At 33.5% G+C, this 20,787-nt stretch overlaps 1 protein-coding gene across 1 annotated transcript; it reads left to right on the top strand.

Moving 5' to 3' along the window:
* Positions 1-240: 240 nt before the first annotated feature.
* On the top strand, positions 241-4,892 carry LOC139882360 (protein CHROMATIN REMODELING 19-like). The gene is given in 14 exon segments (XM_071866692.1): positions 241-586; positions 622-658; positions 660-801; positions 1,234-1,351; positions 1,867-1,907; positions 1,985-2,235; positions 2,312-2,492; positions 2,849-3,034; positions 3,173-3,346; positions 3,448-3,606; positions 4,012-4,089; positions 4,182-4,318; positions 4,409-4,627; positions 4,730-4,892. Coding segments are annotated over 14 exon segments (2,232 nt in total).
* The last annotated feature ends 15,895 nt before the right edge of the window (positions 4,893-20,787 follow it).

The raw sequence follows: 20,787 nt of genomic DNA, 5'->3' as shown, positions 1-20,787 counted from the left end.
CTGTTATTAAGAGTGTTCTAAAATATCAGGGACTTAAGTTATAGTTTTGAAAATATTGGGAGTAGTAGACACATATTTTCATGGTAGCGCCTTTTTCTCTCTCGATCGACGCTCCAGTGGAGTTCCAAATGGCGCCTTCTTCTCCATCGGTCGTCCTTCCCTTATTCAGTCCCTTAAAATCAAACTAGTCTTCATTGTTCGTTTCTCTCTTTAAAGGGTTTTGCTTCAATCAAGTAAATAATGAAGCGAGTGTTCGATGAAATCTCCGACGAGGAGTGGGAGGAACATCAGGACTTCAAGCCTTCACGAGTCTTCAAGCAGAACCCTATCCCGCCACCACCACCAGCAATTGAGTCATTCTCTTTCAAGTCAAAGAAACCCAACACTAGTAATTACGAAGAAGATGACTGCGTCGAAATCACACCAGGGATATTCACTAATTCTTTGCAAGGAAATGGAAGTAATCACAATTTAGAGGATGAAATTGAGGATGAGGTGGAAGAGATGAGGCCTAGTCGCACGACGCGGAGGTTTATAGTGGACGATGACGAGGAGGAGAATGAGGGAGTGGTAGAGGGAACGGAGGGTAACCCGGCTTTTACTGAGGTGTTTGAGTTAGAGACGAGTGAAGAGGAAGAGGAGGAGGTGGAGGAAGAAGACGACGACGATGTGGTAGGGAAGGCGTTGCAAAAGTGCTCCAAAATATCAGAGGAGCTGAGGAGAGAGCTGTATGGTTCCTCACTGACTGCTTGTGATCGGTATGCTGAAGTAGAGTCTTCTTCCATCAGGATTGTAACTCAGGTGATGATTGTAGCTCAGCTTTGCTTGGAGTTTGTTTCCTCTTGTAGATTATCGATTATGCACATAAAAAATGATGATGCTTTACTGAATCAAAATGTTGCGGAATTTGATAGACTGGTAACATTCACAATCACTGAATTTTTTTACTTTTTGCGGCAAGTAATGAAGGCATTGTGTATCTTCACTGCATGTTATGTTGAAGGGCGATAATTTTGTTTCTGGGTATTGGTTCTGTCTTGCTTCTATTTCCGGAAGAATGAGGCCCATTAGAATTTTTATCCAATTTCATTTCTGTATTTTGTAGCAGCTTTACCACTGTATGTCACATAGACTTGAGTAACTCTGCCTTATGGCATGTTTTGCATTGATGCTGAGTATATAACTGTCTCTATTAATGATTCATAGTGAAGTGATATTCGGGTTTTCTTATAGGATGATATCAATGAAGCATGCCAGGCAGAGGATTCAGATTTTCAACCTATTCTCAAGCCATACCAGCTAGTGGGTGTCAACTTTCTTCTTCTTCTGTATCGAAAACGTGTGGGCGGAGGTACATTGTCCACCGTTTCTTTTTGTTGCTGTGTATTTTCCATAGAGTTTTATCTATAAATAATCATCAGTAGCGTTATAATTTCGGGAAAGGTTTGAAAGTATCGATACTGATATACACAGGGTTAATTATGAAAAACTTGCTTTATGAATTTAAACCTGAAATGTCTTTCAGTGATCAATGGAAATCCTCTGTCTTTTTCACTAGTATAATGTCTTTCACATTTGATATCTTTTGGTTTTATGAACTCCCTACAAGGGTTAAAATCCTTACAACCATTGTAGCTGGATTTTTTTATGTAGGGTGTCTGCCATGGTTTATAAGCATTTGAGTTTGCACTCCATATTATGATATCATGGTCAAAGTTTGAATGTTGTGAATCCTGCTGTGTTTTGATGTCACGAGCGTGTTAAGACAATAGTTTCTTGTATGCATATGCACCAAGTAGACTTCTAGATGCTTTCAGTATGCTCTGTAATTCGAACAATGATTATTGAATCACCCATCCTGTGCAGCCATATTAGCAGATGAGATGGGACTTGGGAAGACTATTCAGGTATCTCAAGCTTGCCTAATCATTTGCATTATTGATCTGGGAATACAATGTAACGTTCTTAATTTTCCTTGCACCAGGCAATTACATATATAACCTTGTTGAAACACTTGAACAAGGACCCTGGGCCACATTTAATTGTATGCCCAGCTTCTGTTTTAGAAAACTGGGAAAGAGAACTTAAAAAATGGTGTCCTTCATTTTCTGTGCTCCAATATCATGGAGCAAACAGATCAGCATATTCAAAAGAACTGAGCTCTTTGACCAGAGCTGGATTGCCGTGTCCATTTGATGTGATTCTCGTGTGCTACTCGTTGTTTGAACGACACAGGTTTGTTTTATTGCGTCTCTCTGTGAATGCACATGCAATTTTTAACTTTTGTTTCTAATTTCAATTGTATTTGTAGTGCCCAGCAAAAAGATGACCGTAAAATTCTGAGGCGTTGGCGGTGGAGCTGTGTGATAATGGACGAGGCTCATGCTCTAAAAGATAGAAACAGCTACAGATGGAAAAATTTGATGTCTGTTGCCCAAACTGCGAACCAGCGCCTCATGCTTACTGGGACGCCCTTACAAAACGATCTGCATGTAAGATTCTAATAACAAAGTTGTTTTTAGTTTTAGACATGAAACATGTCTGTCGTGTGACTCGTGTCAGTGGAATCTAAGTCTTTTCAATATCAGAACTAATAGATTTCTTAGGTCATATCACTTGACTGTAGGTTATGTAACTTTGAATACTGCCTTGAGGCCAAGCATGCACAGCGTTCTCAGTAATGGGTAAACCATTTAGGGGGAAGGCATTTTGTTGCTTCGCAATAAGTTTCTATTTTCTGACTCTGAAAGTTGTCTTTTTGTAAAACAAAATTTTACGATTATTGACTATCGATTTCTTAATTAATGGTCTATTTAGTGGTTACTTGAATATTTTGCCTCTTGTACAGGAACTATGGTCACTACTTGAGTTTATGTTGCCTGATCTTTTTGTCACTGGAGATGTGGACCTCAAAAAACTGATGAACGCTGAAGACAGAGATTTAATTGTTCGCATGAAGACCATTTTGGGGCCTTTTATCTTGAGGCGCTTAAAATCTGATGTAATGCAGCAACTTGTTCCAAAGATACAACAGGTAAACAATTTTTGTGCTCGATCATCTGGTTCAAAATATGTACCATATTAGATAGGAGGTTGGATTTAAATTTTAAATTTTCACCAGCTCCTGTTCAGTTTATTCCCTATGTCATATGATAAGAGAAATATTGTGCAGGTTAAGTATGTAGCTATGGAAAAGCAGCAGGAAGACGCATACACGGAAGCCATTGAAGATTATCGGGCAGCTTCACGAGCTCGTATGCAAAAGCTAAAAGTGGTTGACTCTACTAATATAATTGGAGTTCTTCCTCAACGTCAAATATCCAACTATTTTGTTCAGTTTCGTAAGGTGACATGATTTGAATTAAAGACTATATTTTTCTTATTTTCGTGTTCCTTACTTCCCTTGATTGTTGCTAAGCTTTCATCTATTTCATTTTCTTTATTCAGATTGCCAACCATCCATTATTGGTGCGCCGAATATACCGTGATGAAGATGTTGTTCGTTTTGCTAGAAAATTACATCCACTAGGTGCATTTGGGTTTGAATGTACGTTGGACAGGGTAATAGAGGAGCTGAAGGGTTACAATGACTATGCTATTCATAGGGTAATCATTTTATCTACTTCTCTCTATATGTAGTTCAGACCAGCAAAAATTTAAGTGATAAAGGTTCAGAGTAGACGAGTTTGGATCTAGTGTTTGAAATTGGATGTCTCCATATATACTTCATGCTTTTGATTCTTTCAGGTTAAACTGTAGAATATCGTTTTGCAATGCTTTGAGTTGTGTAAGCGGTTGTAGGAATGCTGTTATATTTGTTAACTGAAGAAGACCCTGATTGACAGGGAATATGCTAAAATTAGCCAACAGAATATTAGCGCTTGAATTTCATTATATTTGTCCAAAATCGTATGCATCAGAACTCTATTTTTTTACCAGTCCTTCACATTTTTCTTCCACAAAACTTACCATTTGTCTTGTTACACACATTGACGTAAGTTTACATTACAGCTTTTACTTTATTACGACGTCAAGGATACTAAGGGAAGTCTGTCGGATGAACATGTTATGTTATCAGCAAAATGTCGGGTATGTGTACATTGTTGTCTACACATTCTACATACATAAGCATTCTTTTGGTGTGTACTAAATACACTAATCTCTCTTGTGTATGCTTGCAGGCATTGGGTGAACTTCTTCCGTATCTGAAGAAAAATGGGCATCGTGTTTTGATTTTTAGCCAGTGGACATCGATGCTGGATATCTTAGAGTGGACATTGGAAGTGATTGGGGTTTCATATAGACGGCTTGATGGAAGGTTCTAACAAAAAGCATTTCTTCATATTATATATATATTGAACTCTATCGAAATCTTGTCCAGTAAACATTCTTCTTCTTTTATGCGCAGTACACAGGTGACAGAGAGACAAACTATAGTAGACACGTTCAACAACGACAAATCTATTTCGGCGTGCTTGCTTTCGACAAGAGCAGGAGGCCAAGGTTTAAACTTGACTGGGGCCGATACTGTTGTCATCCATGATATGGATTTCAATCCCCAGATTGACCGACAAGCCGAAGATCGTTGTCATCGGATTGGTCAAACAAAGCCTGTTACGATATACAGGTACCTCTCCTCTCATCTCATTATCTGAAGTTAATATTTCTAGAATTTTGATGTAGATGGTTTTTACAAGCTATGCTGGTATTATTTATCTATTTATTACAGGCTAGTGACAAAGGGTACCGTTGATGAAAATGTTTATGAGATTGCAAAGAGAAAATTAGTTTTGGACGCGGCTGTCCTCGAAGGTGGCATGGAGGTAGATACAGAAGGCGAAACATCTGAAAAAACTATGGGGGAAATATTATCGTCTCTTCTTCTAGGTTAGATCACAGAAGAGTTAAAAGATTTATATCCTCAATTATTTTGTAATGTACATTGTCGTGTATTATTATCAATGTCTTGCCTGAAAACAGATCATTTCAAATGATACCCAATACAAGCCCATAACGTTCATCTAGTGTTGGCATAGAATACTATTGAATCGAATCTGAGCTCGATATATTATCCTGAAAATTTCATGGGTAAAATCGTATTGAATTGCAAATTGAATGGCATATTTAGTCTGGTTCAATTATTGCTTAAATACTATCTCCGTCTCATTATTTGCATTTATTTTGAGACGGAGGTAGTATGAGTTTTTTTTAGATCCAAAAAATTTGCATCTATTTTGGAACGGAGGTAGTATGAGTTTTTTAAGATCCAAATTGAAATTTTTCAAACCGGAACCGAGTTCTCTTTTTAATATACTTCTGTATACAAATAGTCGACATTTTTACTTTTTAAGTTTATTATAAATTTGATGTATCTAGATAATAATGATAGATAATAATGATGATTAGATATATTAATTTTTTAATAAATTTAAAAAATAAAAATTTCATCTATTTAATACTTACTTTATCGTTATTCGTAGTAGATACCATTGAGATTTATGAAAGAGAGTCGATTTTCTTAGCTGTTCTTAAACAATTGCGGATTGGGAAATTATATATTCATTCAACAATCTAAAATATATTGAAATCAGTTGAATAGACCAAGACGGCTGCCTCATGCTTGTATAGTATACAGTACTAGTAGTTTGTGTGTGAAGTAATTGGCTAGAGACTACGTGAATGGGTTTCTTTTCATTTTTTTCAAGTACAACAGAAAAAAGGCGTCTCTTAAAAGATATATATGGTCATGATTTATGTTGAAAAGTTGTTTATAAATAAGAGTCAGCATTGTTCTCTCTCTGCTAGAGCTTGCGGACAATGGAAACAAAAGAAACAGTGGGGACTTAGTTTTAATTAGATGAGCAGTTGCTAATATGTATGTCATGTTGGAAAAAATACCCTTTTAACTATTTTTCTTACATCATTTCACTAGCGAAAAGGTATTCTCGCTCATCTAGACTTAGCTCATCCATGTACATGTAGTATTTTCATCAAAAATAAAAATAAAAAAAAATGTACATGTAGTATACATATATAGTACGTACTACTAGCCCGCGACTCTTATCCTCTTTCTCAAGGAAAGTTGCTGATCGATCGATCGAAAAAACTGTCCTCATATTTTGTTACCGTCATGTCCTAATTAACTCAGAAACTGATTAAGTCGACATTGTACAACTCGATCCCTGTAAGCTATAGCTCATATATATATAAGCTTCTCAAAGACTGGTTAAATGAACGCATTTCCCTTCTAGTTGAGTTTCTTTGGCTGTATCACTTAAATGTTCGTAAACGATCGATATATTTAAACAGAAATAGGCCGGATATATATCTTTTGCGTGTTGAATCAATCAATATATACATATATACGGAGTGTTTGATCAAGTAAAATCTGATCGAGAGCTGCTCGAATATATATTGATCGATCGAGTACATTGCTAGCTCTTGGGGTGGGGTATATATATACATAATATTGGTCACAATGTCCCAAATACATTAATGCTTATAAGCTCCAAATGAAATCATATAATAATTTAATTATAGGAATTTATTTTAGGACCCACGAGTTCTAGTACCCTGCACAGTTTGTCCCTTCATTTGTCATTATCATCACCTCACATGCATCAAAACAGGCAAATCACATGTAGTAATTCTGCCTCATTTCTTAATTATTTCGTCTTTTTTTTTAATTATATATTCCCATGCATCCACATACACATACACATAATATACTACACTTGATCACATTGTAGTTTTATACTCCTCCGTCTCAAATTAGATGTTAAAATAAATATAATTTTTTATTTTAAATTAGATGTAAATTTTGATAATTTTGAGGAATATTAATTATGTTTATCCATTATACTCTCACCAACTTCATCATCATGTCCTATATGCACTCTACCTCACTAATTTCACCATCTTCACCCTCATGTCTCCATGATGATTTTTTAGTCTATATAATCATAATTATATTGAAAAATGACCTTATAAACATGTTTTCTTGATATGTGTGAAATCACAAATATTAGGAGTTAATTACAAAACTAATGACCAATCCTAAAAGATAGACATAATATGTGGTGATTTTCAAATGGTGGACAGAAATAGAGAGCTCGAGTCTTGAAAACTCAAACTTCGCATTTAATTTCATGATTAATTAAGAATTAATCAAGATTAACAAAGATTAAAGTTAAACTCGAGTTCTGAATACTCAATTTTGATCATTGCACCATCATCATGGCAACGTGTAAGTTCAGGGTGAGAAGTCTTGATAGGATCATCAAATTCGAGTTTTCAAAACTCGATCTTGTGCAAAAACGTGTAATCAAAACTCGATCTTCTGCATAATCGGGTTATCAAAACTCGAACTTAGTGGTCCTATCCAAACACAATCCAAACTTCTCACCCGGAGATTACACGTGCTCATGATAAGATAATGATGGGTAATGATATTTTTATTTCATGTCTCTTTCGGTCTCCCGTCATTCTCACTTCTGCAACAAACTCTCTCTAACAGAAGGATAAAAAACTCTAGGTCTCTCTTCTTAGAAAATCAGGCGATAATCTTCTCCGTCAATTTTAATTTTCCATTCTCTCTCTACAACACTTCATTCTTCTCCTTACTTATAAGGTACGATTTATTTATTTTATTTTCTTAATTTTGATTCGTAAATAGACGGAATCAAAAATCCTATTACTCAAAGTAACATTAGATGTTATTGTATTTCAGGTTAATATATGAAATTAATTTATTTTAAAAAAAATTTAGCGGATTTTTGGTTTGTTGATGTCTATCTTTAAAAAATTTTAGAGTGTAAATTTATTTTGAAATTAATTAATTATTTATTTTAAGTTTAAGATTGGTTTATTCATAAAAAAAATATGAGCGCCAAATTATTATTTATCGAAAGTGTAAGGACTGAATTAAATATTATTTGAAAGTATGAGGATCGATTTATAATTTATATGGAGATTAATGATTCAATTATAAATATAATAAAGAATGAGGTCCGAAATATAATTTAATAGATACATTAGGACTTGTATAAAATTATGATGAAATGTGAATACCAAAATGTAATTTTGCATTACTAAAAGGATATGATTGTAAGTTTATGGAAAATGAGGATTCAATTGTGTTATTGCCGCAACTATGAGGAATGAATTGTGATATTATATAAATTTTAAATACGATTTGGTCCCTATAAAATCGAATCCTTATAGTTCAAAAAGTTTTCAAATCAGACTTTTTTTTTTTTTTGTGTGTGAATGGCTTACGTTAATAATCCTTATTTATTATATTGTTGTATTTTATAGACTTAATAAAAAAAATTTATTCACGTTTAGGTTATGGAGGCGTCTACGTCAGGTGGATCAGAGAGATCATCATGGGTTTTGCAGGGACCTGCACAGGGCGATCATTTGTGGATGCAACCGCACCATAGATCCGCTCATATTTTTCGTTCCTCCAAGTTGTATGACAAGTAATTGGATGTCCGAAAGTCGAACAAATTTATCTGGGATTTACTGGAAAATGTGGATTAATGTCCAGATAACGTCAAAGACCAAATAGACAGGCTTGGGTTCGGATTGTTCTCGAGGACCAGTAAAATCCCTTACGACCGTCATTTGATTACAACATTGGTTGAGCGTTGGCGGCCTGAGATGCACACGTTCCTCTTCTCCATGGGAGAGGCCACCATAACATTACAAGATGTAGAGGTCCTGTTAGGTCTACGTGTAGACGGTGATCTTGTCACGGGATCAGATGGCATACCCTAGGACCCCCCAAATTCTGCCAGAGATTATTTGGCTTCCTTCTAGAAATAGAAAAGTCAAAAGTGTAGCTCAGTAGCCTCCATGATCATATATAAACAACCAGTCTATCCCTGTTACACAATTTGAGGCGTTGCAAAGGACGCGATGTTTTGTCGCGTACTTGCTCGTCCGTGCTTGTTTTGCGATAAGAGAAGCACACATGTAGATCTGTTTATATTGACTCAGCTTGAGAATGAACACGTTTATGATAGCCTTAGCTAAGGCTGCGCTGTTCTGGCGCATACGTACCTCAGGTTGTCTGTTGCTCATTTTGAGGCTAAGATTAGACCGTCATTTGGTCGTGATTATGTAGTGCCATATGTTGGTCTCCCATGTCTGCGAGGTAAGCTTACGCCAGTTTATCATTTAAATTTCGTATTGGATAAATGTATTTGTTTTACGTTGTTCGGAAAAAATGGGTCGTCATTTTTTTTAGATGCAGGTGGAGGGAACCTCTAAGGTTTACACACGTGACAAGCCACAATCTGGTGGCATTCAGGGATCAGTTGTCATGGTTGGGCCGTGACAAGATTTTTTCCTATAGAATGACTCGTTTATTCATCACTTTACTTATTTCTAGTTTATTAATAATCATCAATTTTAACCTTTATTTAAAAATTTTATTATTTCAGTTCAAGTGGACGCCCTACAATGAAAGGTACCACACACTTTTTGACAGATGTCGTGCGAGGCATGAGATATGAGCGTCTGTCACATATCTCCACTTCTATCATATTTTCGAGCCACACCAACCAGACAGGGTCATGCGACAATTCGACTTGGTGCAGCCTATTTCCCACTCCCCTCTTCTTGATCGAGATACGCAAAATCGTCTTCAAGGTATGAAACGGTCGTGGAAGAGTAAGAATTGGGCGGAGAGGCATGTCTCATACATTGACCATTGGAACATGCAAACAAAGTTCGTCGTCCCCGGTACTTATGCTTGGTACCCGATGGTGGTTATCGATTATTTTGATTGGTAGAGTGTGAGGACCGTACAATTTGTTGAGGATCCCCGTCGTCTGCACGATACGATCGGTTACCGGGGCCACACTTCTGTTGCACGGTCTGTGGTGCGTATATTTTAATTACATGAATCCTACACTGATTTTGAAGAGCGTTCAATTATGAATAAATATTATTTGTTGTTTTGTAATTATTTGCAGATGGGTACGTTGGGTCGGATATTTGGAAGGAATGTCGGCCAGAATGAAGACGATTGCAACTGGACTATTAAGCAGATAACGAAGACATGTCAGGCGACTGGTACGCAGATCTCTGATCCGACAGTCAAGACGAGTCAGGGATACGCACATGTAGACCCATCCTAAGGATATGACTTGCCCCATGCTAGGGTACGTATTGGCCACCGTAGGGGACAGGGAGCCGGAGTTGCTCCTCCACCGGCCGCCTCACCTCTTTCTCCACCACCAGAGGTTCATCCTCACTCACAAGAGGAATTTCATTCCCAAACAGTAGGTGATACGTCTCAAGGTTTCTTTACAGGAGTCATTTGATATTGTTCGGTCCGATTCTGACACATCGGTCGCCTCATCGCATCATCTAGTCACAAGCACTGTTTTTTTCGATTATGCTGCATCTCGAGATTTGTCCGCATTCCTAGATGATTTGTAGTGTCTATCACAGTCTATTGAGTTGTAATTTCTCGACACTCGTTGTCATTCCCCCCACGTCTACTCTGAGTATCAGGCTCCAACCCATATAGATTCTGCTTATCAAACTCTGAGCCATCACGACTCTCAGTCCCAGACTATGACACACATGGATAGTGAGTATCCGGCACCACACCTGTCTAGCCAGTTTCAGTCACCGATTCTCAATGATACAAACCGTATTGGTTTTGGGGCTCAAACGAGTTCATCTACCAGTCTCGATTTTGGATTTTATGCGGGATCATCCACACACGCCCTATCACCGCCTGAGGTTCAGCCCGACGAGGCTCTGATAAATAAAATTTCTGGACACAATTATAACTTACGTGAAATTGGAGGGAATACCCCAAGATCCCCCGGGAGTTGTAGTGGACCAAGACATGTGAGAAGGAGACATCGACATCGGTAGTGTTTTTTTTCAAAATGTTTCATAGCGTATGACTATGTATTTCCTTAAAAATTATGCTATTCAAATGGACTTGTTTCTTTTTCATATTTAATAATATCATAATATTATTTTAATCTCATATTTGAACGAAATTCGGATTCTCCAGTTGCAATCAATACCGTAAAGTCGCTCTTTCGGATAGTCAGGCTCGTGTACGACATTTTGCAACCCATGTCTTGTTTCTCTCCTTAACGTAATAGCCTCTTCTCCGTTGGGCTGACCACTTGGTTATCGCATCTTTAATCTCTTTCTTACACTTACTGAAATATGTTCCGATCGTTATGGAATTAGGATCGCTAAAATACTTAGTTGGTGCATGTGTCATGCGGCGGTTTGCTACGATGTCAGGTCCGCCCATGTTGTTGTACACATAATAACTGGGTGTCCCGACAATCCTTCCTCGTCACTCTCTATTTCATGGTTGTCTTCATCATCACAAATGTCTACTTGTCTGCCGTGAGACCTACTTGACTCTCCCCCGGTATGGTATCCATATATTTCTTCGAGATTTTGATTTGGAGCGATGGAGATGAAGACTTCACGACTAATTGTTGAAATTCGATATATCCACAATAGTGACTCGTCATCATGGATCACTAAATATTGTCTTTCACTGTTGTCGTCCGTGTACACAAATTGGAGATACAACTACACATCTCCCATACGAATACCGACACGATTGTATATTAATTGTAAAAAATCACTGTAACTCATCAGACGATCAATTAAACATTGTGATTCGGCATTACCATTTCACACTAACTTATTACCCACCAACTGTAAATAATTCCTCCAATGCAAGTTCAAATAGAAAAAAGACATATCGTGTGTTTTTTCCGAAAAAGAAACGCTTGTAAAAAAATGAATGAAGAAGAAGAAATGGTTTGTGTTTTTTCTAAAGACGGTAGTGGTTTTTACAGAATTTAAGAATCGAGTATTCATTACTCGATCTTGGTCTCCCAACCATAATTCAACTCGCAAACCATTATTCAACTCCCAACCACTTGCATTAATTTTGACAAAATCGTGTTTGCAAAACACGAGGTCACTTTTTCCCCTTACCAAAACTCGATTTTGTTATTTTTATTTTTTTAAAATCAAAATCGTGTTTTCAAAACAGGATTTTGCTATTTTTTTAAAAACCAAAATACGATTTTGCTATTTTTTTATTTTTTTTTCAGCCAAACAAAAGTCGTGTTTTAAAAACTCGATTTTGTAATCACAATTTATCAACATCGAGTTTTAATAACTCGAACTCTCTAGTCCTCTCTAGTCCATGTCTACATACTAGGATTCATCCCCATTTATATAACACACTTCAAATATTATGATCTAATTTGAGACGGGAGTAATAAGTATGCCCCTTAATCGATCGCGATTTTTTTATACTTTGCGACGAGCCGTTACATCACAAGTTCATGACCTGGCCCGGCTAATTCAATTGTCTTTAGATATAATTCAATTTGCTATTAACAAATATGTATATCTATGGAGGCTGTCCGTCTTTTATGGTGTACGTACTGAAGAGCTAGCCGGCAAATGATTCTAGATCTGGACTTGACAGTATACACAGGCAAGAAGTGGGACACACACAATTCTTTCGTAGATATATATACTCAATCTCGATAGTTATTAGAATGAATGAAATGAAATATTGAAATAGTGGCGTGGGGCTCTCCGACCTTCATGTTACCTTGCCGTGGGACATAGGGAATCCCTACAAACCGCTAAGAGTCTCTCCCTCTAGATAAAAACATGACCCACACACGTACGATTACATTTATTTCTCATTATTCTCGTTAATTTAGATTAGAGTCATGCTACACGTCTCAACTCCAATATAATAATCCGAATTGGACATAGATAAATCACAATTTACTACATATCTATACACCGATGACAAAAGCAATTCACACAACAAGCCAATGCAATTGGTTTACATTCAATTCAGGGTTGCCGGATTTGGAGCATCTAGATTAAGGATATACTTCTTCAATTTTTAATTACTATTTATTTTTTTCATGTAAAATATATATAAAAAATGACAAGTAATTAGGGACGGGGAGAGTATGAATTACGCTCTCTATTGTTTTTATGCATAAAATAAATTAAAATGCTACATACTCAATAAATACCATAGATTTTTGTAGTTAATTGACATTTTACATTTGTATATGCAAATCTCTAGAACTGAATGGTAAAGATACCATCTAAATAGAAGTTCAATTGATCATCCGTCAATAATACTCGACAAAAATTATTCTCACAATATAATTTCACATGAAAATATCGGAGAAAAAGTAAAAAACATTGGAAATCGGCTAATGGAGAAGGTATATATATATTTGTAATTGTATGAAACCAATTAAGGATATAAAACTAAACGTGGGAATCTACATGTTTGGGTTAATGTGTGTGGGCAACTTTATTAGGTAGCGATCGAAGAGGATGTGACGTTAAACTTTACTATATATTATTGCAGTCTGGCATGAAAGTGAACACCCCGTGAGTAGGAAAACGATTGATTGAGAAATACGAAATTTCATTTAATTAATTACTTTATCATAATTCTGCATATATATAACTAGAATTTATGTACATTTCTAGAAAATATCAATGAACTATTGACCTTCATTAACTGTGATTTTTATATTTATTTTTTTTAAGTTAATTTGTGCACTGATAAATTTCTATACGTGGAAAGAGCATAATCACTTATAAGAACACGAAATTACATATCTAGCTAGATAAAAACGTTACCACATAATTCCTGCAATTATTGAATAATTCAGAGTTTACAATACATATCTTCACTTGTACAATGCAACAATAATAGGATTAATTCGGCAATTAAGCTAGAACTTAAGTATTGTTTAACTAACATAAATGTAACTTTTAGCGCGATTGATACTGCTGTTCATACAAGATTAATGTTATGGCTCGCGTTTCGTATGAATGGAGTGCTCCCAATTATAAGTTTATGGTTGTTTTTGTCCAATTTTTCAATTGTTGAGAGAGTGCTTGCAAAAGATAGTTTGGCCGAAACAAACGCATAAAGTGAAAATTCACTAAAATAATTTTGCCAAATTCTATAATCTTTTTTTAAATATTTTTGAGAAAATGAAATTTAGGTGAGTGGAATATTATAATAAATTATATAACTTAAATAGAAATACTACTTTACTTATTATATGCCGACATTTAAGATTTTAGTTTAGATTTATGATTGCTCAATATTTATGATTATATTAAATTTTAAAAAAATAAAAGAATGAAGTAAAATGTATATCATCCACAACCTAATTATTTTTAAACTTTATATCTAGCACTTAACGTCTTTAGCCTTTTATCATTTTTTCTTTCTTCTTTTCAATTAATTTTTTTTTCTGTGTTTCAATATTTTTTTTCTTCTCTTCAATTAATTTTTTTTTCAGTGTTTCAATATTTTCTATCTCATTTCATTTTGTCGTTGCTTCCTCCTTCGCTTTCTCTCGAACACCCTAAAAGAATATTTTATTATCACAAATTACATGAATCAATGATGATAATAGATGATATAGTTTCGATTAGTTTCCAACAAAAATTTAAGAGCAAAATAGCAATAAAATATTTACGAATTTATGGCACTAAGTCACCAACCTGTCAAAATATAAATTTTATTCCGAACAGTTTGGACACCACCCTCATTTGTCGAAGTGGCATTTTCATACAACTTATGTAGATTTAAAACACACATTTATACGATATAAAATAAATAGTAAATACAAAAGAAGCTAAAGAAAACAAATAAATAAATAGTAAAATAAAAATGTAGTAAAAAAATTATAGCTTAAAGTAGAGTCACTTACAAGTGGAAGTTTCAATTTAAAATAAAGAAGGTGATTTATGTATATATATACTCTCTCCGTCCCAAAATTAGATGTCAATTTAGAAGATTTCATATAAATCAAGAAGATATATTTTTTAATTCATTTTTCAACATAACTGTGATTGTATAACTAAAAAATTTTCATAAAAATATGTGAGTGAGTTGGTGAGGAGAGTATATGGGGATATGAGGATGAATATGGTGAAAATGGTGAGAGTACAATGGAAAAATATAATTAATGTTCTTTAAATTTGTCAAAATTTATATTTATTTTAAAACAAAAAATTATGTTTATATTAACATTTAATCGAAAAGAATTATTAATTTTGGATTACTTGTGATAAGAAACCTCTTTAACTTCTCAATTTTATGTGAAGGTTATGCAGAACAATTAACCATCATTTATGCCGTTAAGCTAACTTTTTAGATTCAAAAGTCGTTACATACAGCAGACTAACGATGTCATTTTCTGTCTATTTAGGGATTGCTTATTGATCGCTTCCTTTAATTTTGGAATCATATGAGGTAGAAATAAATAGTCAGGATAAAAATATGTAATATGGTTAAATTATGAAATGACACTATTTTAATAAAATTATGTGGTTTAAAATATAAGGATTATTTAAAATGTAAAAGAAAATCTGAACTGCCATGTTATCCACTTGAACCTCAATATTACTATATATAGATTGATTTACTCTGTGAATTTGCTTTATCTAATACCCATATTTTATCGAGGAGGCGCATGATTAGTCGTGTTGAATGGTTTCGGATACGGTAAAAATTTGATTCCTGCGTTACAAGATGAAGATGTTCTCTGCAATTAAGAGCCATACAAAAATTGATATGGGCCAATTGTGAATCTTTTAAATTTTCATAGTTAAGATGGTTATATTTTAAAAGGTTCAATGAATATAAAATAATATAAAAATATATTATTATCTTTCAATATTATTAAATTATTATTAAATATATCATAAAATAATATTTAACACCAATCACATCTTTAACAATAAAAATTTTAAAAATCAACAATTATCACATGTCATATATTTTATGACTGTTGGTTGTAGAACCACACCTAAAAGTATCCATTTTTATTAGAATTTAAAATTTTTTATTTAGAATGGTTGATCCTAAACCGGTAAAAAGTGCCAAATATTGACTAGGTGATTGTTATATAAGGCGTATCTCGATCGGTCGAAGGTACGTACGTAGTGCCCCTCAGATCAACGACCAAATTTAAAATCGAGAAAAGAAGATTCATTGAAGGAACTCAAAGATCTAACTCCTATTCTACTTAATTCGGAAAGGGAATGGTAAGAGGCGACCAAGGAATCAGACCAACAATTTGCTTAGCGGTCGTTAAAATTGAGTTGTGGAGCCAAAATAAAGGTGGAAGTGGCGATCGAGAGGCAATTACGAGTTAAGGATTCTTATGTTTGGCAGACAAAGTAGGAAATAAAGACGACGAAGTTTGAATTTATATTATATAGAGGAAGTGGTAAACCAACCTCTCACTTGGATTGAAGAGGAAGAACTTAAGGCCAAATTGGGGTGAAAGTTTGAATTTATATTATATATATGGAGCAGAATTGGAGGAAATTGTAAGTGGATCCCTCCACATAATAATAATGTATCGAATCAAAAGCGTTAATTTAGACACTAAGCATAACGCGCTTATTTCGGTTACTTTTGAGATAAAGAATATCTAGTTTCAGTTTTAGAAAAATTAATATATACCACATACTGAACTATTTTTTCAACTTCAATTCGAATTCAGCTGTGAGCATCCGTTCTGTAATTTTTTTCATGCTTTTTAAGGTTTACAATGATTTTAGAAGTTGTTCCTGTGGATCACTCACGTACATCTAGCTCCTTTTCAGTTCTCACGTGAATACAGATAAAATTTTCCTTGATTCTCATTGAATGACACCGGAAAAAAAATAAAAAAAAAAATTCACCAAGTTGTGATAGACAGACTACTTTCGTAGTTTTTTATTCATCCGCCAGGACTAGCTAGTTGCATTCGATATTGTTTTGTCAGCTCCTTTTTTTTTTTTTTTTTTTTTATGTTAAATCAAGTGTATATATATGTAATTAATTGATCAATAATCCAAATCTAAGCTATATTTTAAAAAGTATGAATTGTTTACTACGAAGATTAATTAAAGTAATTTTTGTTTCTTTGTGTACAGTGTTTTATTTTAAAGGAGAAAAATCAATCTCAAGTTACAGATAATTAATAAGGTTGTTTAAGGCCGTATAATTGCTGATAATTAATGATCGTTCGACTCACGTTTTAAGCAAAGCGATATTTTACTCCATCATTATAAATGCAAAACGAAGGACCCAAAAACTAATGGATGGCAATTAATAACCAAAATCAAAGGGTTGGTGGTGCCACATAAATGTATATGATCTATATATAAGCAAAATATTGATCAATTTGACTAAAAGTGACTCGAGAGGACCCCTCATGAAGAACTAAAAACAGCAAAATATATATGTTACACATATTGGTTGAATCCTGAACTACCGATCGACGACGAGCTCACGATCCGATCAAAACAAATTTAGAAATAGAAAAAACACGACAACACAATCATAAATTGCAGAAAAACACAAACAACTAAGAACACCGATATATTAAACAAAGATCATAATTATATCTCATTGTATTTGATTTGAATCGATCTTAATCTCTAAATTAAGGCTTGATGTCTAAGGTGTTTTCGGACTTAGAAATCTAATTTAGATGATTGAAATCTAGAGTTCTCTCAACCAATGCAACCAAGCTTTTAAACTGTAAAACAAAGATGAAAATGACGATTTTAAATTTTTCTTCATACCATTCTTAAAAATATGAAAGAATCGACTACAACTTGTTTGTATAGGCGTCCAAAGATAAGATCTAGCTGACATGGAATATAGAAAATGAAATTACAAACTGGTAATTTGAAAAATCAGAAAATCAAAAAATACAAAACTAGAAATGGTTTTGCTTTTTGCACGATCTTACATTTTTGAATCTTCTCTTAACCTCAGCTTGATTTTTCACTTCAGGATAATCCGCAACTTGTTTTCGAACTGGTAACTTAGTAAAAGAGACAGAAATTACAGCTGACTCATCGTCTTCTCCAAATCGACAAAGTAGCCATTTTGGGTTGAGTTTAAGCTTGACTTTCATTCTGAGCTTGATCAATCACAAAGCAGCATTTGAACTTCTTCAAACACTTCTACGAACTTGACTAAAGTTTAACTTGATTAAAAACAATCTTCTAAATCAACTTTGATAGAAACTTGACATAAACTTAAAAATCAGAGCAAACTCACTCTTGCAATCTTCAAACAAGCTTTGAAATTTCAAGTTTAACATTCAGAAACCTTCAATGGACCTTCCTTAACGATTCTGAATCAACAATTCCAGCTGCAACAACTTTTAATGAAGAATCCCAATTCCATTTCATAATTTCCAAACTCGAGCACACATTTTGAATTGCATGTCATGTCAAACTAATTACGACTTGCAAATTACTTCATAATGGTCAAGTGAAACTACCTACATTGCCAATTTAATCTAATCTTATTCAAATTACTGAACTGGAAATTTAAAGCATGAACAATAACTAAAAAATCCTAGCAAAGAGGGATTTTTGAAGGAACGATTCTAACGTCAATTGAAAGATATGTCGTTGACGATGCCTTGAGTCTATTGAACGGGGTCTCGAACTTCGCAAATTTGATCTCCGACCGGCAAGTCATCTTCTTCATTTTCTTCAAACGGACTCTTGACGTTTGCAGCAGTTACACCAAGGTCCTTAAACTTCTGTCGATGTGTATCGGCATCCTTTTTGCAGAAACCATGTTCTTCTTCACTGTTTGATTCTTTAATATATTTTTTTACTTCTTCTTTCTTTATAAACCTTACCAGCAGCCTCAAGATTGTCTTCTCGATCAGATTTGCTGAAACAAGTTTTTTCTTTCCAATTTTCTTCTTCTTCAAGTCAGCTTGTTTTTTCTCTAAGTCACATTGTTGCTCGCTTTCTTCTTCTTCTTCTTTGTTGCATCCATCATTTCTTCAAGTTCTTCGAGACGATTCAATCCAACAACATATACCGTATTATAAGATATTTTCATTCACCCATGTAAATAAAACGTTCTTTTAAAGGATATAATTAATATTGATTTCGTTAAGCAATTAATATGTTTTATTATTATAAAAATATTGTAAATATTTATGAAAAATTTAATCTAATTTAAGAAAGATTATATATCATTTATAGGAGAATTTTTAGGTGGATCGATTTAGCCTAACACTTTATTTAAAAATATTCAAATGAAATGTTGACATGTATAACATTGTTTAATATGTGGCATGTGAGTTGGTAATTAATGAATTTTCATAATTAACGATTAATTAAAATTAAAACTAACACCCAACCATCGTGAATGGATGAAACCCAAACCCGACCATCGTGACCGCACCAAAATCACCACAACTCCAATGCTTAAGCCGTTTTTCATGAAATAATTTACTGGTTCCAACGGAAGAAAACCAACACCCAACCACCGTGAGCACACCATCACCACAACTCCAGCCCGATCCAAGCCGCTTAATGTGACGTATATTCTTTGATTCCATCTAATGAAAATTCAATTCAATCAGATCTGAAATATAATTTCCTTTCTATCTTGTTGATGAAGAAATACTTACTTAGTTAACCTAATTAATGATCGTTGTTGTTGAATAATGGATTAGTACAATGAGACATGGAGGAGTTTAGGATGCAGTGTAGTGATACTATTCAAATGTCCAATGAGACATGGAGGAGTTTAGGATGCATGGTAGTGGATGTTTGCCGCGTACACAGTGTTTTTTTTTTTAATTATAATGGAGGACTACACCACTTGAATTTCTCAACTTACAAATGAAAAAAAAAATTGATCACTAATTGTAAAAGAAATAACATATTTTTGGAGATTGTAATTATTATTGTTATTTTAGTTCAGTTAATTTTCAGTTTTCCACCTCATTTTTCAATGTAGCATATATGTCTACAAATTTGTATATAATTCGAGTACTTAAGAATGAGCTATTAGACCAAACTCACCCAAAAATAAATTTTTCTATTTATAATTATATTTGGATAAAAACTAAATTAAATACATAATTTTCAATTTCAATTTTTTCTTAATATTATGTTTTATTAAATAATTATCGAGTATAACAGAAAAATAATAAATAATAAAGGACATTTCCTTTGATTACATGACTAGTAACTCTCTATCTTTCTTCTTATATATAATAACGAGATTTTTTTAATTTTTAATTTATTTTAATTGTAAATTTATTGTCAAATCACCATTCGATATATAACGTTTTATTAACGAATAGTAATTTGACAAATGTATTTTATAATTTTGAATTTAATTAAATTTCAAGTTATAATTTTAAGTCAATGATATTATTTTTTTTCATATTCTAATTAGAAAATCAGAACACAATAAAAATATAATGATTGCTAATAAAATTCTACCAATTATTTTTTCTTAATATAATAATTTTATTCCGAATCAATTTCCTATCTATTATTTCAAAAATTATTCCTAATAAAATCATAATACACTATATTTTTTTCTAATTTTCTTATTAAAATATTTTTTTCCTAACTAAAATTCATTACATTCTTTTTTCTATTCCTAATTAAAATGGGTACGTCATCTTTTTTCCTATTCAAACAGACATATTATTAAAAAAATTATTTCTAATCAAATTATAATATATTTTATTTTTTCTAATTTTTTATTAAACTATTATTCCTAATAAAAATTCTTTATATTTTTTTCTTATTCTTAATTAAAACGGACATATCTTATTTTTCAAAAATTTAATATTTTTTCTAATTAAAATTCATTATATTCTTTTTTCCTATTCCTAATTAAAAAGGAATATTTTCTTTTTTCCTATTCAAATGGAC

Source organism: Rutidosis leptorrhynchoides, unplaced genomic scaffold, assembly GCF_046630445.1.
Source record: "Rutidosis leptorrhynchoides isolate AG116_Rl617_1_P2 unplaced genomic scaffold, CSIRO_AGI_Rlap_v1 contig26, whole genome shotgun sequence".
NCBI classification, from domain to species: Eukaryota; Viridiplantae; Streptophyta; class Magnoliopsida; order Asterales; family Asteraceae; genus Rutidosis; species Rutidosis leptorrhynchoides.
The sequence above is the reverse complement of the archived record's forward strand: the minus strand, read 5'-3'. Positions and strand labels throughout refer to the sequence as shown.